Source organism: Dipodomys merriami, unplaced genomic scaffold, assembly GCF_024711535.1.
Source record: "Dipodomys merriami isolate MVZ:Mamm:240054 unplaced genomic scaffold, mDipMer1.0.p SCAF_1, whole genome shotgun sequence".
Lineage (NCBI taxonomy): Eukaryota > Metazoa > Chordata > Mammalia > Rodentia > Heteromyidae > Dipodomys > Dipodomys merriami.
Genome location: NW_027202270.1, coordinates 99,486,238 through 99,504,989, shown reverse-complemented (window position 1 = coordinate 99,504,989; position 18,752 = coordinate 99,486,238). Strand labels below are relative to the sequence as shown.

The 18,752-nt window shown below is 35.5% G+C and overlaps 1 protein-coding gene across 7 annotated transcripts in view; it reads right to left on the bottom strand.

Moving 5' to 3' along the window:
* Nubpl (NUBP iron-sulfur cluster assembly factor, mitochondrial) overlaps positions 1–18,752 on the bottom strand; it is a 206,886-nt gene that overhangs the window by 36,632 nt on the left and 151,502 nt on the right. For all 7 annotated transcript variants that reach the window (XM_070026435.1, XM_070026436.1, XM_070026433.1 and 4 more), the window contains one exon: positions 8,795–8,888. In XM_070026435.1, the coding sequence (XP_069882536.1) occupies positions 8,795–8,888 (94 nt within the window). The remainder of the gene's footprint in view (positions 1–8,794; positions 8,889–18,752) is intronic.

Genomic DNA, 18,752 nt, shown 5'->3' with positions numbered 1-18,752 from the left:
TATTAAACCAGCTTTGCATCCCTGAAATGAATCCTGTGTGATCGTGGTGTATGATTTTTTTGATAAGTTGTTGAAGTCGATTGGCCAAAATTTTGTTGAGACATTTTGCATCAATGTTCATCAAGGAAATGGGTCTACAGTTCTCTTTCTTTGATAAGTCTCTGCCTAGTTTTGGAATGAGGGCTATGATGGCTTCATAGGAAGAGATTGGTAGTGAACTTTCACTTTCAATTGTATTGAAGAGTTGGAGGAGTATTGGTGTGAGTTCTACTTTGAAGGCCTTGTAGAATTCAGTTGTAAAACCATCTGGTCCTGAGTAGATGGGAGGTCTCTTATTGCTGTTTCTATTTCAACGATCGATATGGGTCTGTTAAGTTGGTTGAACTCATCTTGGTTTAGTTTTGGCATCTCGATATTTGCTAGAAAATGGTCCATTTCATCCAGATTCTCAAACTTATTAGCATAAAGGTTTGACAAGTATTCCCTTATAATGTTCTGAATCTTGGTTGCTTCTGTGGTGATGTTTCCATTCTCATCTCTGAATTTATTTGAGTGTGTTCTCTTCTTTTTCTGATATAATTTGCTAAGGGTCTGTCAATTTTGTTAATTTTTAGAAGAACCAACTATTTGTTTTGTTGTTTCTATGTTTTTTTATTCTAATTCATTTAATTCTGATTTAATTTTAATTATTTCTTCCTGTCTACTGGATTGGGGTTTAGCTTGCTGCTCTTTTTCAAGGAGCTTCAGGTGTCTCATTAAACTGTTGGTTTCAGATCTCTCCAATTTGTTGATGTAGGAAAGCAGAGCTATAAACTTGCCTCTGAGTACTGCCTTTGCTGTGTCCCAGAGGAGCTGCTAATTTGTGTGTTCATTTTTGTTGAATATCATGAACATTTGAATTTCATTTCTAATCTCTTCCATGACCCATTGGTATTTCAACAGTGCGTTGTTCAGCCTCCATATGTTACAGGACTTTCTTTGGTGTTTTTGGTGTTGAGTTCTAATTTTATTCCCTTGTGGTCTGGAAGAATGCAGGGTATAGTTTCAATGTTTCTATATTTGGACAGATTTGCTTTGTGATATAAAGTGTCATGTATTTTGGAGAATCTTTAATGTGCTGCTGAGAAGAACATGTATTCTGATGCTTCTGGGTGATATATTCAGTAATGTCTGTTAAGCCTAGTTGATCTATGCAGTTGTTTAGATCTGAGGTTTCTCTCCTGAGTTTTTACAGGGTTGATCTATCCAGTGGGGATAGTGGTATGTTAAAGTCCCCAATAATTAATATCTTTGGATGTATGTGAGATTTGAGGGAAAGTGTTTTTCTTTGATAAATTTGGGTTCTCTATTGTTTGGTGAATAGATATTTAGAATTGTAATATCCTCCTGAAGGAGAGATCCCTTAATTAGTATGTAGTGACCTTCTTTATCTCTTTTTGCTAATTTGAATATGAAGTCTATTTTATATGATATTAGGATTGCAATTCTTGCCTGTTTATGGGGGCCATTTCCTTGGTAGATTTTAATCCACCTTTCACTGTCAGAATATGTTTGTTTTTGTGGGCAAGGTGTGTCTCTTGAAGGCAGCAGATATAAAGATCTTGTTTTTTGCTTCTTGACCTTTATTATGCTCTTGTTAAGTTTTCAAGGAAAATTCTAAAATTCCTTAAAGAAATATTAATTCTCATCTATTATAGAAAAGCAATTAAGTGATCAGTAATTCCTAAGGTCAGTATGCATTAAAACAACAACAACAAACAAACAAAACTCTCCAAGCCAGGCACCAGTAGCTCAAGCCTGTAATCCTAGCTACTCAGGAGGCAGAGATCTGAGGATCACAGGTCCAGCCCAACAGGAAAAGCCCAAGAGATTCTTATCTCAAATTAACCATAAAAAGCTAGAAGTGGAGCTGTGGTCCAAGTATTAGAGCAGTAATCTTGAGAAGAGCTCAGAGACATCATCCAGGTCCTGAATTTGAGCCCCAGCCCCAGCACCAAAACAAACAAACAAACAAACAAAAAACAAAAACAAAAAACCTCCTGAAACAGAAATCAACCCTGGAGTCTACCTAAGTCAGTATACACAACTAGTCAAAAAACTAAACAAGTAAGGAAAAGACCAGTGAACTGTATCTAACCAAAAAAAGCCAGAACTAAAAATTCTGCTTTCTCTTTTGACAAGTTCAGCAAGACAAGAGAGACAAGTATACCTGAAGACTAGGATGTGTTAATTCCTAACCTTGATCCTATCTCTTTCCCTCCAGCTATTATGATAAGCACTAGTATAGTTCTGGTCTACAGTTTTAGTATATAATAATTTGGTAGTTGATGTGAATTCAAATCCTTAGCCACTAATACTGATATCAACATATTTATTTCTTTTGTTGTTATATAACCCCCCCCCCCCCATCCTGGGACTTCAACTCAGGGCATACTGCCTCTGAGCTTTATTTGCTCAAGGTTAGTACTCTATCACTTTATCCACAGCTCCACTTCAAGTTTTTTGGTAATTTATTGGAGATTAAAGAGTCTCATGGCTCTCCTGAATGGGCTGGCTTCAAACCATGATTCTCAGATCTTAGCCTCCTGAGTAGCTAGGGTTACAGGCATGAGCTACCAGTGCCCACCTATACAACACGTTCAACGCAAGAAAATGATTTGCTCTTTGAAATGTCTTCTTATAATGAGGTTGTCCATTATAAGACACTATTGTAGATACTACGAAACAAAATGTAACACATACAAAGAGTTAGTAATTAGCATTCAAAAAAAGGATCTTTTGGTCTATATAGGTTTGCCTCTAAATTTTCCAAAAGACTGTCTCTTTGTGGATAATAAAATAATTTTATTCCCAACACAGCTTGGAGAAATGCAAAGTTGATTTTTAAAAAGGCTCTTTCTAATTCATAAAATTTCACTAATCAGTCAGCTTTTCATTGCTGTTACAAAATACTTGAGAACAACTTAAAGGGTAAAGATTATTTTGGCTCACAGTTCCAGAGGTTTCACTTCACAGTCACTTGACCCTATTATTTGTGAGCTGTGGTAAGATAGAAAAACATGGTGCCAAGAGAGTGGTGGAACAACAGTGCTCCCTTCTGGTGGCCAGGAAGCAAGGAGAGGAAGGGTCTGGGACAAGATATACCCTTTAAAGGACACCTCCAGTGACTTTCTTCCTCCAATTAGACCTTACCTCCTAAAGCTCATTGACCTATAAACTCAGCAATGGATTGACCAAGTGCTTAGCACCCTCATGATCCAATCATTTTTCAATAGTGGCAATAGCTGAAGATTAAGCCTTCAATATACTAGCCCTTTTTGAAGGCACTTCATATTCAAGTCTTAACCTTCCCCACCACCAAAAAAAGTATTTTTAAATGTCCAAGTAATTTCTTTTTTTTTAAGTAAGTTTTTTATTGTGAAAATACTGTACAGAGGGGTTACAATTACATGAGCAAGGTAATGAGTACATTTCTTATCAAGCACTGTTGCCCCCTCCTTTGTTTTTCCCCTATCATCCCTTCCCTCCCATCTCCACAACTACACTCCCCCACCTTGCCTAAACTGTAAGGTTTGTTTTTCGACATAGCATCTTATACATCTCATTGTTGCAATGGGTCAACCTGTATTCCTATTTAAACATTTTGTTTTTTCCCTTCCTCTCCTCAAATTATACCAACATCAAATACAGTGAAAACAGGGGTTATACGTGGGGGAAGAACATACAAAGCAACAACAACAAAAAAATAACGTGGTACCTTATAAATACATTAAAAACAATAGCAAGAAAGAAAAAACCACTTGTGTCCTTATATTGGGGTTCATTTCACTTAATATCATCTTATCTGACCTTTTTTGCTTGTCTCAGACATATACAAGTTATTGCAAATAAGGGAAACTATGGGACCTATGTTTCTTTGGGCCTGGCTTACTTTACTTAATATAATTTCTTCCAAGTCTTTCTATTTCCTAACAAATAGGGTGGTGTCATTCTTTCTGATGGAGGCATAGAATTCCATTGTGTGTGTGTGTGTGTGTGTGTGTGTGTGTGTGTGTATCACTATATATATATATATATATATATATATATATATATATAAAATATATATATATATATATATAGTGATTTTCTTGATCCATTCATCTACTGGGGGGGCATCTGGGTTGGTTCCATATCTTATATATGGTAAATAATGCTGTAATAAACATAGTTGTGCTGGTATGGTCTTGTTTGTGATCATTTGGGTAAATGCCCAAAAGTTGGATTCTTGGGTCATAGGGGAGCTCTATGTGGAATCTTGTGAGGAAACTCCATACTACTTTCCAAAGTGGTTGAACAAGTTTACACTCCCGCCAACAATGCAATAGGATTCCCTTCTGTACACATCTGTTGTTATTAGATGTCCAAGTAATTTCTGTAAATATACCATTCATTTAGATAGAATATACCATTCATTTAGATAGACCTTTTGCTTTATCTTATTATGTGATCTTTACAAGTCTGGGTGGCAGTTATCATGGGTAAGTATAGAATTCAAGAGGAAGTTAGCACTGTGGGAAACATATTGCAAGTAAGAGAACTTCTTATCTCACATTGGAACAATAATATTATTCCAATTAGAAATCAAATACAAGATTGTATGTAACTAAAAAGCAAGCCCTTCACCCCACCATTATTATCCCAGTCATTAAAAAAGGAGAGTACTAACTACAAAGATACATTTAGCATAGGAAAAAAAAAGTATAAATAAATGAAAAATATTTCATTTAAATGAATATTTTCATTTAATTGAAATAAATAGTATTTTTTTAAAAACACAAGTATTTTTCTCTCTGAGAGGAAGTAAAATAAATGTATATTTTTAAAAAATGCTTCCTTTAACTTAACACTTAGAAAAAAGCACTTGAGTAAAAGTCAGGGTAAGGGATCATAGGAACGAGTTAGCAGAATGTTAGGAGAGATAAGAAGGCAGAAATTTTTTCCATACATAGTGATAACTATGTATGTGAGTCTAGTTTTATTATTTTTTCAGTCAATATTAATTGTATAAGCAACTGCTCAAGGTACTCCAGGAGATACTAGAATGAATAGGAAAAGAGATCCTTACATTTAAGCAGCTTACAGCCTGGCTAAAAGGAAAATACAGACACATAGATAAACATTCATTCCTTGATTTTCTATTTCCTGAGTAGTTGCAGAAAAGTTGTGAGTTTGGCACTGTAGGAAATACAAAGGTAAAGGAAGCAGTGCTACTCCAGAGAGCAGCAGTGTAGCAGAGAATAACATAAGTATACAGGATTAGAGTGAAGGCCATCAGAAGTACAGGAAGAATGGTCCAAATAAAATGCAATGTGAACTTCAAAGTAGAAATGATTCCTAACTGGCACATGAAGGTGATGACAGCGACTGGGCATAGGAACAAACAGCTTTCAATGGTTATACAGGACTTGGGTACACACTGACTGAGGAAGAAAGAGTGTAAATAAGGATGAATGTGTGTCAAGACAAGGATCCTTAAACACAGTGTGAAGAGCTTACCTTATTTATAGGATGTTGAACATAAAAAAACAGATAGCATACAATATCTTAAAAGTTCTAAAGTCCATCATATTAAAGGAAAGGAAATCTAGTTTTACAGAGAACAGATACTGAGTATATGTGAAGGGCACTATGATTCTGATAGGCTGTTCCAAATTAGGTAAATCGATGAAAGTCTTGATTCAGTCAGGTAAGCAACCCTATTTCCCCTAAATCCTGGGAGCTGGCTCAGTTCTGGTATTTTCTTAGCTATGTTAGCTGTGAACCAACACTGGCCTGCATAAAACCAAGGCTTAAGAACTAAGCCTTTCACAACACATTTTAACAAGCATATACATAAAGACAATTACACAGCTCCCTCCTGCCCTAACTGAGCATTCTTTTAAGAAGAATATTCTTTGCTATTTCTCCCCTTCGTTTTTCATTCCTTTTCTTTATTTCTTTTTTGGGTAGACTGAACCATGCCTCAAATATGCGAAGTGTTTATACACAGCCCTGCTACGGTTTTCTAATTAAAAGATTAATACAGTGTCTAGAGCAATGGTTAAGTTATAGAACACCTAACTAGAAAGTACAGTTATAAAACTCTAAGTTAGCAAGGCCTGATTAGCTGGCCCTAAATTTCAATCCCCAGTACAGCCAATAATAATAACCAACAAATCAACACTAATAATAATATATGTTTACTATATAACGTCTAGTCTTTGTGTGTGCATGCATGTATGTTCGTGTGTAAATGCACACATGCACAGTACTTGAGTTTGAATTCAGGCTTAGATACTGTTCCTTAGGTTTTTTTTGTTCAAGGCTGGTGCTCTTGAGCCATATTTCCACTTCTGGTTTTGGTGGTGAATTGGCAGACTCATGGACTTTTGAATGGAGATTCTCAGATCTCACCTTCCTGAGGAGCTAGGATGATAGATGAAGTCTTTTCATTATCAATTTTAATTCTGAGATAATAACACAAAATATGAATGTTCTAGTACTAATTGGTTTAATTTTATATAGAGAGTTGGTATGCCTAAGATGTCAAATGTTCAAGACAAGTATGAATGAGCCCAAAGATAATACTGGTCTTTCAAAGAATTGCTTTCAAAGAATCCTAAAATACATCTAGACTGCCTTCATACTGTGTGACTATATATGTCAATTCATTTTCTTGGAGACAATCCAGTAGTTCTCATCAAATTCTCAAAAAAGGTTTGAGTCAAAAAGGAAAGAAACTCCAGGGAAAAGACTGGATCTTTATAGTGCTTGGCATTTATATTTTTCATAAATATATACATTTATTTATTGTAATTTTTAACAACATATTTTTCTCCAGAAAATATGCTAATATGCTAATTTGGTGGGGGGGATCAGTCGTGGGGCTTGAACTCTGGGCTTGGACGCTGTCTGTGAGTTCTTCAGCTCAAGGCGAGTGCTCTACCACTTAAGCCACGGGGCCACTTCCGGTTTCCGAGTGGTTTATTGGAGATAAGAGTCTTATGGACTTTCCTGACCAGGCTGGCTTTGAACCTCAATCCTCAGAGCTCAGCCTCCTGAGTAGCTAGGATTACAGGCATGATCCACCAGCACCTGGCTCTTATATGCTAATCTTAATGAGAGTAATATTCATTTTTTTCTAAAAGTGGAACAGTGGTTGTCAGAGGGAGAGGAAAGAGCTGAAACTTATTATTTAGTAACAGGTTCATTTGAATGGGTGTTTTCTTTCTTCATTAGAAGAAAGAATTAAAGAAATATTCCTACCTAAGTATTAGCATATAAGAAGGAAACTTTTAGGCTATAAGAAAAATGAGGGAAGAAAATCTTAACCCAAATCTATATCTGTTTTTTGGTGTTGAAATAAAAATACAAACTAAAATAAGATATTTAATTATGAATCTTGTCCAAATCGGTTGCTTTCTGAGTAAATCAAAATAAGCAAATTGTTTTTTAGAGACATTTTACCTGTGTGGGGTCCACAGGTACTAAGTCACTACTCAGGGCATAAACGATAATTTAGTCCACTGTTTTCAACATATGAGCCACATGTATAATCCAAGCATTTCAGAAGCCATATGTTTAATATAAGCATTTCAGAAGCATTTCAAGGTACCAGGAGCATATGTAATGAATACGAAGCAACTATTTTTTTTTAAATCTAGGAATATAATATACCCTCAAAATACATAAAAAGAAAAAGCAAGCTTTTAGTACAGTGATAACCAAAAGAATAAATTATTTTCATATGCCAATTTTGCTGCCTCCCTAAAAAAACAATCTCAGACTACATTATGGTTACACACATATTGAAACATTAAAAATATCCATGCCATGAATTCTATCCTGGTATTTCCAAATAGCATTTATTTCTTATCAAAACATTTTTGATAATTAAATGGTATTACTTGGATAACCAGAAAACAGTTGATTTACAAAAATATTTAAAAGTTTCTTTATTTTTCCTACTAATCTGTGTCAGTAATATCTATGGGTATATACATATATATGCATCTAAGAAAGTTTTAAGAAGTGGATTCAACATAAGAGTAACTACTAGTATTTAAATTCCATAACACAAGCACAAAAACCCAGTATTTACTACTATATTAAATACTATACAATAAGCAAAATAGCTTAGATAGTATTGTATATTTGCTATAAGCTATTCTGTTTATTGCTGTTGATTTTAACATCTGAAAAGCAGATTATAAAATTCTCCCAGAATTGTATTTACCAAAAAAAGCATTTTCTCCTAATATGTACTCTTACCCAGTAAACTTCTCAATATATACCCACTGGTTGCTTGCCATGTACCAATGCTGTGAATGAATGATAGATGGCAGTTAACCAAACAGCCATGTTCTATTCAATATACCTAAGTGCTATTGCTTTTATAAAACATAGGTTTATGTCAAAGTATCTTTGTTTTTGTAAATATACTCATTCTGCTAACAGTCTGAAAATTTTAATGTATGCTTCTGTTTGTTTGTTTTTGAAACAGTGTCTTTCTGTTTAGCCTCAACTGGCTCCAAATTTACACTGGTATGCTTCTGTTTGTTTGTTTTTGAAACTGTTTTTCTGTGTAGCCTTAGCTGGCTCCAAGTTCACACTGGTTTCCCCGAATGACTGAAGGAACATACACCATGCCAGTTCTGTAAGTTTTTAAGTTTTCTGTATTTTTTAAGGTAGAAATGTTTGCTTGCCAAGAAGTTTGTTTCTCTGTATAGCAACAATAACATGAAGAAGAAAGCTTAAATTATTTAAAAATTACCTGAAATGGGAATATTCTGTGAAATTGATAACTGTACGTCTCCTGTTCCAGGTGGCATGTCAACTACTAAATAGTCCAGCTGACCCCAATCTACCTAAAAATGAGATGACATAAATAACATCATTGTTAAATAAATCACTGTTAAAATAAAAAATTTTAGTGAATAATGAAGTTACAAGAATAAACAAAATTATAACAACAATAGTGAACAAAATTAATGTGTTACTAACAAATCCAAAACAATAACCTTCACTGTAGTTATCCCTATATGCCAGGGATTTTGATGAGAGTTAAGGAAAATATGGATAAATGAATGCCAGTCAATGGCTCTATCATGCAGATATTGGAAAGATAAACTTGAATTTCCAGATGATTAGTTCCTGTGGGTGTGTATGACTAGGCACACACACTAATGGTGAACCTATTCACAATGGTCTTCAAGTTAGGAGAAACCATTTTCATTGGGTTATTTATTTTCAGTGGGTACAGCCCACATTTTGAGCAAAGTATTAGCTTTTGTTCCTTATGACTTTTGTCTTTTTTGTTTGTTTGTTTAGGTATAGGATTTCCTATCCTAATATATATTTTGTTACTTTTTCCTTGATAAAAATAAAATACATTAATATTGAAAACTAAAAATAATTTTTAAAATATAGCTAACATCCCAAAAATTAATTTTGATAATTTCTTCCAGGTACCCAGATACACCTGTATCCATGTTCCTTTTTTATATCTTAACATTTTATTTTTCTTAAATTATCTTTCAGTAGTTATACAAAAAGGTTGAATTCAGGATGTGCATTCATGAGTACAATGCATCTTGATCGATGCCATGCCTTCTATCTTTCTCCTCCTCCCCCATCTATCTCAACTCCACTCATCCCCCTCAAGTTACCTGTTTGAATATTACATACATGTTTGAATATTATGAGTGTATTTGCCTGCTATTTTGTTAATTTTTAGAGGAAATTCTACTACTTAATAAAATCTATAATGTCTAGTATAAATGTAGATAGACTTCAAGGGTGACTCATATTCTTCTCCTCACATAGTTCTTCTGACATCTAGACTCTGTGAAAGCCCCCAGGATGCTCTCAAGTTCTCTAAGCACAAACTTGAGAGTCATATTTGCTACTTTGGTTTTCCTCACTAACCCAAATCAGTTACTCCATTAAAGATTTCTCAAATGGATCCTCTTCTCTTTCTATACTACCCAGGAACCAAGTGAGGCCACCATCTAATACTACTAAACCTAGCCATTCCTTCTATTCCACCCTTGCCCACTCAACAACAGTTAAAAATAATCCATGTAAAAATGGAAGTCTGATAGTGCTTTTTTGTTTAAAACTCTTCCAATGCTTTTAGGATAAATTCAGCTTTGATTCCACAGTTTGCCTGTTCTTCTTCATTAACTCCTTTCATTCTTCAGATCCAGCTTACAATTCACTTCCTGGGGCAATGGCTCCTAAGTCCAACTAGACAAGGAACAGTACTCTTGCTATACAGGTCTCCTAATCAAGAAATCTTCAAGTACCTTTTGTTTTGTTTTGTTTTTGTCAGTCGTGGGGCTTGAACGCTGGACCTGGGCGCTGACCCTGAGCTCTTCAGCTCAAGGCTAGCACTCTACCACTTGAGCCACAGCACCACCTCCAGTTTTCTGGTGGTTTATTGGAGATAAGAGGCTCACAGACTTTCCTGCCTAGGCTGGCTTTGAATCATGATCCTCTTATCTCAGCTTCCTTAATACCTTTTAAATATAGGGTACTGAATTCAATATTGATAAGTAAATGATATCACAACCCTTGCTTATAGAACTTATAACATACAGAGACAGATAGTGAGTGGTTAATCATCCAAATGCATACGTAATTACTAATGTCACAAAAACATCTATAAGCATCTGAAGCCAGCAAAATCTACAAAGGGAAAGCTCTGACAAACTGAAAGAATAATACAGCAATAAGAGAGGAAGATACAGTTTTACCATCTACCTTCCTATAAAATACACTGAATTACAACACCTCACCAAGAACAGACACACAGGAGGTGCTTAGTAACATTTCTATCAAGGAATGAATGAATAACTAAACTCATGTAAAAGGTTGAGATTTCTTTTTAACCCAAGTGGATTTGAAAAATAGTCACCCCAGGTGAACCATAACCACCATCTGTGAAACTGTCTCCAAAAAGGATGTAGAATAATGTCCATTTTAACTCCATAGCATTGAAACTACTAGTCCTGACAAGGCTTCACTGTTTTAGAGAACATCAAGGAGTAACATTAACAATTTGTCATTTAATCATATATATGATCTTAATCTACAATGTCTTGTATCAGAGAACTAGGTTTAAAGGAAATAAAGATATTTCAGTGTTAATTCATTTGAAATGACTTCTAAACTAAATTTAAACTATGAGAAAGAACCTGACCCAGTATCTCCCTAAAATAGTGGGCTTTTATAAAGGCTGACCAGAACTGGTCTCAACTAAACTCTGCACCTAAGTTCCAGTTTTCTGACATTCACTAACACTGACACTGAAATACACTGGCTGCTAGGAAATTCCTGTTCTCTTTCAAAAGAGCCATGCAAACCACTGATGTAGAATAATTTGGAACTCTCTGGCTTCTATACGATGCTCACTTACTTACAAACTTAAGTATAGAAAAATCCACTGAGAAAACTCAGTAAAACTCAGTGAGGATCCAGATTTTTTGAGCCTAAACATATACAATTTGACTGATTCTCCCTAAAAATGAAATTGCAAAATTATGAATGCAAATTTGGGTGCAAAAGCCAACATTGTTAACTCTCAACTTGTAATGAAGTTATGGCCTCCTTAGTAAACTGAAAATCTCACAAAAATGCATGCTACACACCAACCTGCTGAGCATAATAACTAAGGAACATAGTAAATTATAGAGTACTGGTTGTTCACCATCATCGTGAGGCTAACTGGGAATGTCTCTGCCCAGTATTATGAGGCTGACGATACATCTCCGAATGGAAAAAGATCGAATTCCAATTACAGCTGAGAAGCCAAAAGCAGAACTGTTGGTCACTCATTCGTATGCCTTTCTATTCTACTTAAAACACATGTGTTTGCATCTGTATTCTCAGCAGCTTTTGAACAAGACTTTATGATTGTTGTTTTGATCCGCATCATAGCACAAGTGTTTCTGGAAGGAAGTAATTCATCTTTTTTCCCAACTAAATTACCATGTTCATTTTAACAGGTGTCCCCAAAATGTTCATGTATTGGAAGCCTGGTCCTTGGTGGGGCAATGTTGAGAACTCTTTTAAGAGATGTAGCCTAGTATAAGATGATCAGGGCATGAGGGCAATTTCTCACAAATTAATTAATGCTGGTCTGATGTAGTGAGTCAGTTTTTCAGAAAGAAGATTATTATAAAAGGGCAGTCCTGGCCCTTGAAGCTTTCTGGCTCACTGGCTCACTATGTGACCCCTCCCTATCACACAAGCTCCCACCATGATGTCATCCATCATGCTGTGATGCAGAAAATGCGACACTTAGCACTGGTCAAACACATGGAACTAACTGATCTTGGACTTCAAACTGTGAATAATAATACACTTCTTTTCTTTATAAATTGACCATCTTGGTCATTTTATTCCTTCAATAGACAATGGATAAACAGAACTGGCATAGAAGATCAATTTAACCAAGTCTCAGTCTCATGGTCAAAGTTACAGACAAATCACCATGTTTCTAGGACTTCTGACTTAACCTAATTTCTAAGGTTTGAAATGGGTCTTCTGGCTGTAGGCATTCTTAGTTTTGGTTTTTCTGTTTTATTTTGCTTTGCTTTTTGTTTTTTGGTGCCTATCCTGGGTCTTGAACTCAGGACCTAGGTGTTTCCCTGAGCTTTTTTGCTCAAGCTAGCATTTTACCACTTGAGCCACAGTTCCACGTCTGGATTTTTGGTGGCTAACTGAAGATAAAAATCTCACAGACTTTCCTGCCTGGGCTGGCTCTGAACTGTGATCCTCAGATCTAGGCTTCCAGAGAGCTAGGATTACAAGTATGAGCCACAGTCATCTGACTCCATACTTAGTTTTAAATATAGCAATCTCTCCAATGTATACCTTAGTAAAAGAGAACACTTATACCTATTTCTGTGTACACTCTGCACATCCAGATTCCTCAATAATATCTAACCAGTGTTTAATCAACCACCACTGAATGATTCTATGAGTAATGTTACCAACTTCCAATTTTATTTTACAGCCAAAATGAAACCCTTTTCTATGTAAAGCGACTTTTACATAAAATAAAAATCTAAAGTAAAACATAAAAGTTTTTCTTTGAGTCTGAATATGGCTTTCACTCTGCTCAATGGGTTATTTATAAAATCATGTAATAGATTTTGTTGCAAGAAGAAAATTCCTACAAAGGATAAATTATTTAAGTACAAATTCAGTGAAGAGCTGCACAACAAAAAGATTTTTATTTCAGTTCATGGCATACTAGAAATGAAACAACAAAATAGAATCTTATCTTTCTGATTATTCTACCAAGTTTACTCAGGTATAAAATCAGACTATATTATTCAAGTTGCAATACTGATATGTATCCATCCCTAAATTCTACATTTGTTTTCTCCAAGTGAGTTTTCCAATCTATTTTCATATGACTTCTTTTATATAAGAAAAGGAAGGCACGGGCACTGGTGGCTCAAGTCTGTAATCCTAGTTACTCAGGAGGCTGAGATCTTAGGATCACAGTTCAAAGCCAGCCTGGGCAGGATAGTCCTTGCGACTCTTATCACCAATTAACCACTAGAAAACCAGAATTGGAGCTGTGGCTCAAAGTGATAGAGCGCTAGCCTTGAGCAAAAGAACTCTGGGACAGCCCCCAAGCCCTGAGTCTAAGCCCCATGTCTGGGGGGATTAAAAAAAGAAGAACAAAAGAAGAGGAGGAAGAGAAAGCCCTCTATGCACATTTGTAATCCTATCTATACAGGAGGCACAAACAAGAATATCTAAGTTCAAGATAAGCCTAGGTAAAAAGTTAGCAAGACCCTATCTCAAAAAACAAGTGATGTTTCATGTTCACAGTCTCAGTTATTCAGGATGTATAAATAGGAGAGTTATTATGGTTCAAGGCCAGCCTGTAAGACTCTATCTGAAAAACTAAAGCCAAAAACGTTGGGGGATGTCTCAAGTAGTAGTATGCCAATCTAGTAAGCATGAGACCCTGAGTTCAAATCCTAGTAAGGCCACAAAAAAAGGTAAAAGAAAAGGAGAGGGGAGAAAGAAAAACTACTTGAACAAATCTCTCAAACTCACCACATACTAAAATGAGAGCAGATAATATGTTGCCTGAGGAGGAAAAAACAATAAATTTTTTCTCCTTCTTCCCTTTTATCATTTTCTTTGTTGTCTTCCTGGCAAAGGGTCAGAGCAGGCATGTCCTGACCACCACTCAAGAGACAGCATCAATTCATCAATTGGAGGACATATTATCTAAATGTTAATGCATGGGGCCATCTTGGGTAACTCAGGACCTATTTTCTGAAATAATACTTAAAATAGGCCATTTCTTGGATACTCATGTAAATTCATAATACAGCTGAAATTGTAAAAACGTCCCATACAAAAAGAATGAAAAGACCAAAGAGAAATAGAATGTCAGTTATTTATAGGAACACACTATGCTCTTAAAGTTAAGCTTTAGGCCAACTGCATATATGTCCGGGTGTCATAACCTAGGAAATAGATGTCAGTGAAAGATAGGACTGTTGCTAACAAAGCCTAAAATATTATCACCCTTAAAAATCAAGATGTTTTTACTTTTAAGATATTACCCAGCTGGGGACTGGTGACTCATGCTTGTACTTCTAGCTATTCATAAGGCTGAGATCTTCGGATATAGTTCAAAACCAGCCTGGACAGGAAAAGCCATGAGACTTGTATCTTCAATTAACCACCAAAAAGCCAGAAGTGGAGCTGTGGCTCAAGTGTTAGAGTGCTAGCCTGTTGTAAGAAAGCTCAGGGACAATGCTCAGGTCCTGAGTTCAAGCCCCAGGATTGGCAGAAAGAAAAGAAATAAAGAAAGAAAAGGAGGAAAAGAAGAAAGGAAGAAAGAAATTACAAACGAAGGTTATTTTTAACAAAGAACCTTTGTATATACCTAAAAAGGTTTAAAATTCCTCAATTTTTTTCAGGAGTAATTATTTTTTTTAATAATATTTAATTTCAAATTTTCTTTTTTTTTGGGGGGGGGGTTCTGGTTATGGGGCCTGAACTCTGGGCCTGGGCGCTGTCCCTCAGCTCTTCAGCTCAAGACTAGAGCTCTACCACTTGAGCCACAGCGCCACTTCCGGCTTTTTTCTTTTTGCTTATGTGGTGTTGAGGAATCAAACCCAGGGCCTCAGGCATGCAAGGCAAGTGCTCTACCACTGAGCCACCTTCCCAGCCCCAGGAGTAATTATTTTTTATTAACCTAACCTGAGTTACCTTATAAAATATGTTTAGGCATATTTCACTCTCACATGGGGGGAAAATCATAAATAACATTTATATCTGAAAATTCACTGTCACCAAGGGCAGGATTAAAGCTACCACAGAACCTTTTTTCTGGACTTCCATTAGGCATTCCCACAGCCATCTCTAGGGTTTAGATGGTCTTGAAGGCAGTAGAGTACCTGAAGGACACTACTGTTCCAGGTGAGTAGTCTATCCAACATTCTGCAGGGTAGAAAAAAACTGAAAGAGCTGTGGTATGCAAGTTTAATTTTAACTGTAGCACCTGTCTACTGCTGCCCTACCATCCCTTTGGTGGGATGTGGATTATAGGCAGAGAAGTATGAAAATAAATTAGTATTCTTTGGGAACCTGTTAAAAGGTCAATACTAGAAACTTTATACATAAAGTTTTAATTTCTGTAAAAAGGTATAATCTCTGTCAATAGAAATATTATGAATTGGCTAGGCACTGGTGGCTCACACCTGTAATTCTAGTTACTCAGGAGGCTGAGATCTGCGGATCACAGTTCAAAGCCAGCCCAGACAGGAAAGTCCATGAGACTCTTAGTTGCAATAAACCACCAGTAAACCGGAAGCGGTGCTGTGGCTCAAGTGGTAGAGCACTCGCCTTGAGCTGAAGAGCACAGGGACAGCACCCAGGCCCAGAGTTCAAGCTCCATGACCAACAACCAAAAAAAAAAAAAAAAAAAAAAAAAAAAAAAAAGAAAGAAAAAAGAAATATTATGAATTGGAATTCTGCAAGGTTCCCAAGGTCATGCTGTTGGTGAGTGACAGAGCTGGGCTAGAGCTTACTATTTTCTAAACCTTTAAAGAGTTTTGCTAGCAAAAATGCATGCCCTCAAGAATAAAAGTGTTTATTTATAGACCATAAATTGGAAATAGAAGAATTATTTTCTTTTTTATTGTAAAAATACCGTACAGAGGGGTTACAATTACATGGGAAGGTAATGAGTTTCCCCTTCTCATCCCTTCCCATCTTCCACCCACCCACCCCCATCCCACCCCCCCTAGAAGAATTATTTTCTTTTCATTTTTTCTCTCTATTTCTCTCTCTGTTTCTCCATCTCTGTCTCTGTCTCTCTCTCTTAATGGTAGGTCAGTATTGTCTCATATAATCCTTTAAGAATCTTTTATATTATAAAGCAATGGTTCCAGTAACAATGAAGCGGTTGGGTATAAATATCTTGACTTTGTGCTACTGAAGAATATTTTAGCTTTCAGTAATATGACATTAAATTCAGGATTTGTTCTAAATCATTATATATCACAGTATCAACCATTTACACAAGAAAATTATGTAGTTTAATCATTTAAATCAAAGTAAATAACCTATAAATATTAACAATAAATTATATAAAGATTTTTCAAAATACCTATAGTTTTAGAAAATAATATTCTTAAAACTGGGTCAGTAAATTTCATTTTAAAAATTTAAGATCTAAAGTATGTCAAGTAAGACCAACTGTGAGAAATTTTAGCTCCATATGCAGTTATATTTTAAGTACAAGCTATTACACTGAAGCTTTTGGATTTTAAATTCCAACTCAGATATGATCTGAAAAAAATCAGCAGTGAAAAAGGAAGTTTGGCAAAAATCAAGAGTATGAATCTAGCTGGAGAAAACAGGAATCTAGGTATCTATTCATGAAAAGAGTTTTTGACTGGGAAAATGGCATATCTAACTTCTAATAATTTTTATGACCAATTGGCTATATGACTATAGGACAGTCAATTAACCTCTCTGGACTTTAGATTTCCCATCTGTGAATTAAGGATCTTCATTTAGGTGATCAGTAACTTTCTTTCTGATTTTTTTTTAAGGATGACAGTGATCTGTTTATAGAAACTGAAAAATATTTGTGATAAATTGAAGAAAGATATTTTTATTCACAAACAACAAAATAAAAAAATTAATTGATTAAAAAACAAGAAGAAAAAAATGGGTTAACTTCTATAAAAGACTGACAACAATAATATTTTTCAGGCTTCTTGGTACATTTAACAAATTTATGTATAGAATGATCATATTTCCTTTGGAAAATACGCCTAATTTTACAAAGAAACAAGATATAAATTTATATTGAACTATAATTTACTGATTTCCATTCTAATTATTTCATCCTACCTCATGTAGGAATTCAAAATGTTAGAATTTACAGAAGAGATATATGCATCAGTTGTTGAAAAGAGCACCCATTCCCCTAGGTCAAGAGCCGGGGGGGGGGGGGATTCAAGTCTGACTTCACTTTCCAACAAACATAAACCATCTTATTATAAACACTCATGACAGGTACACCCTCAGCCAACAAAAGCAAGCTCAATTCAATCTCATTTTGGTGCTTTCCATACAGTGAAATACCAATTTTGGATCAATAAAACCACAGAAGAAAATTTTGCTAAGACATCTTTTATTTGACTATATCATTTAAACTCCTGCATATTGCTGACTAATACTTTGCACTTGTTAAGTGGCCATGCCACCTACAAAGCTTAAGAGAAAATAATAAATTTATGTTAAGTGCCATTCTAGTGAGAACTAAGTGCTGCAGTAGTTAGTTGTAAGTATTTTAACAGAGAAGATTCTGAGGAGATTAAGAATTGCAGGTATAAGAGATGAGGAGAAGATAATAAAGACATGGAGGAAAATAGGGCTGAGGATCAAGAGAAAAATAAACAAAACAACTTAATTCCCATGTCACCAAGTTCAGTATTTTGCAACTTCTAAAACTATGTAATTACCTCAGAACTACCCCCAAAGAAACCTGCGATGGCAAAATTGCAAAGAAAAAAATAATGAACAAATTTTGTACATCTCATTAAAAAATGAGCAGCTGTTCCTTCATTCTCATTTAAGTATATTGTCCATTATATCTAAACTGGCTCATATCAATTTTGTACCCAATGAGCAAGTGAATGTGGTCTCCTATTTTCTAATATAACAAGAAACATATTACTATATAAGCTTAAAGTCAGAGCAAAGAACAACTTTGGAGGATAATCATTATAGAGTTTAATCATAATTCAGACATTAATACCAAAATTAACACTTGCCAAGCACTGAACTAGACTGAGGATACAGCAATGAATAAGATCTAGGAAGTCCCTGACCCAATGAAGAATAAAAAGATAAACCAACTAGCAGATCATGTATAATTTTGGTGAAATTCATCTCTGTTTCCTATCATTTAAGAATGATTACATCCTTAGCCAGGAGCCAGTGGCTCTTGCCTGTATTCCTAACTACTCAGGAGGTTCTCTGAAGCCAACCAGAGCAGGAAGTCCATGAGACTCTTACCTCCAATTAACCACCAGAAAACCAAAGTGGCACTGTGGCTCTAAGTGGTAGAGTGCTAGCCTTGAACGAAAAAGCTCAGGGACAGAGCTCAGGCCAATCAAAAAACCAACCAAACAAACAAAAAAACCCAAACCATAAAACCCAGAAAACAATTA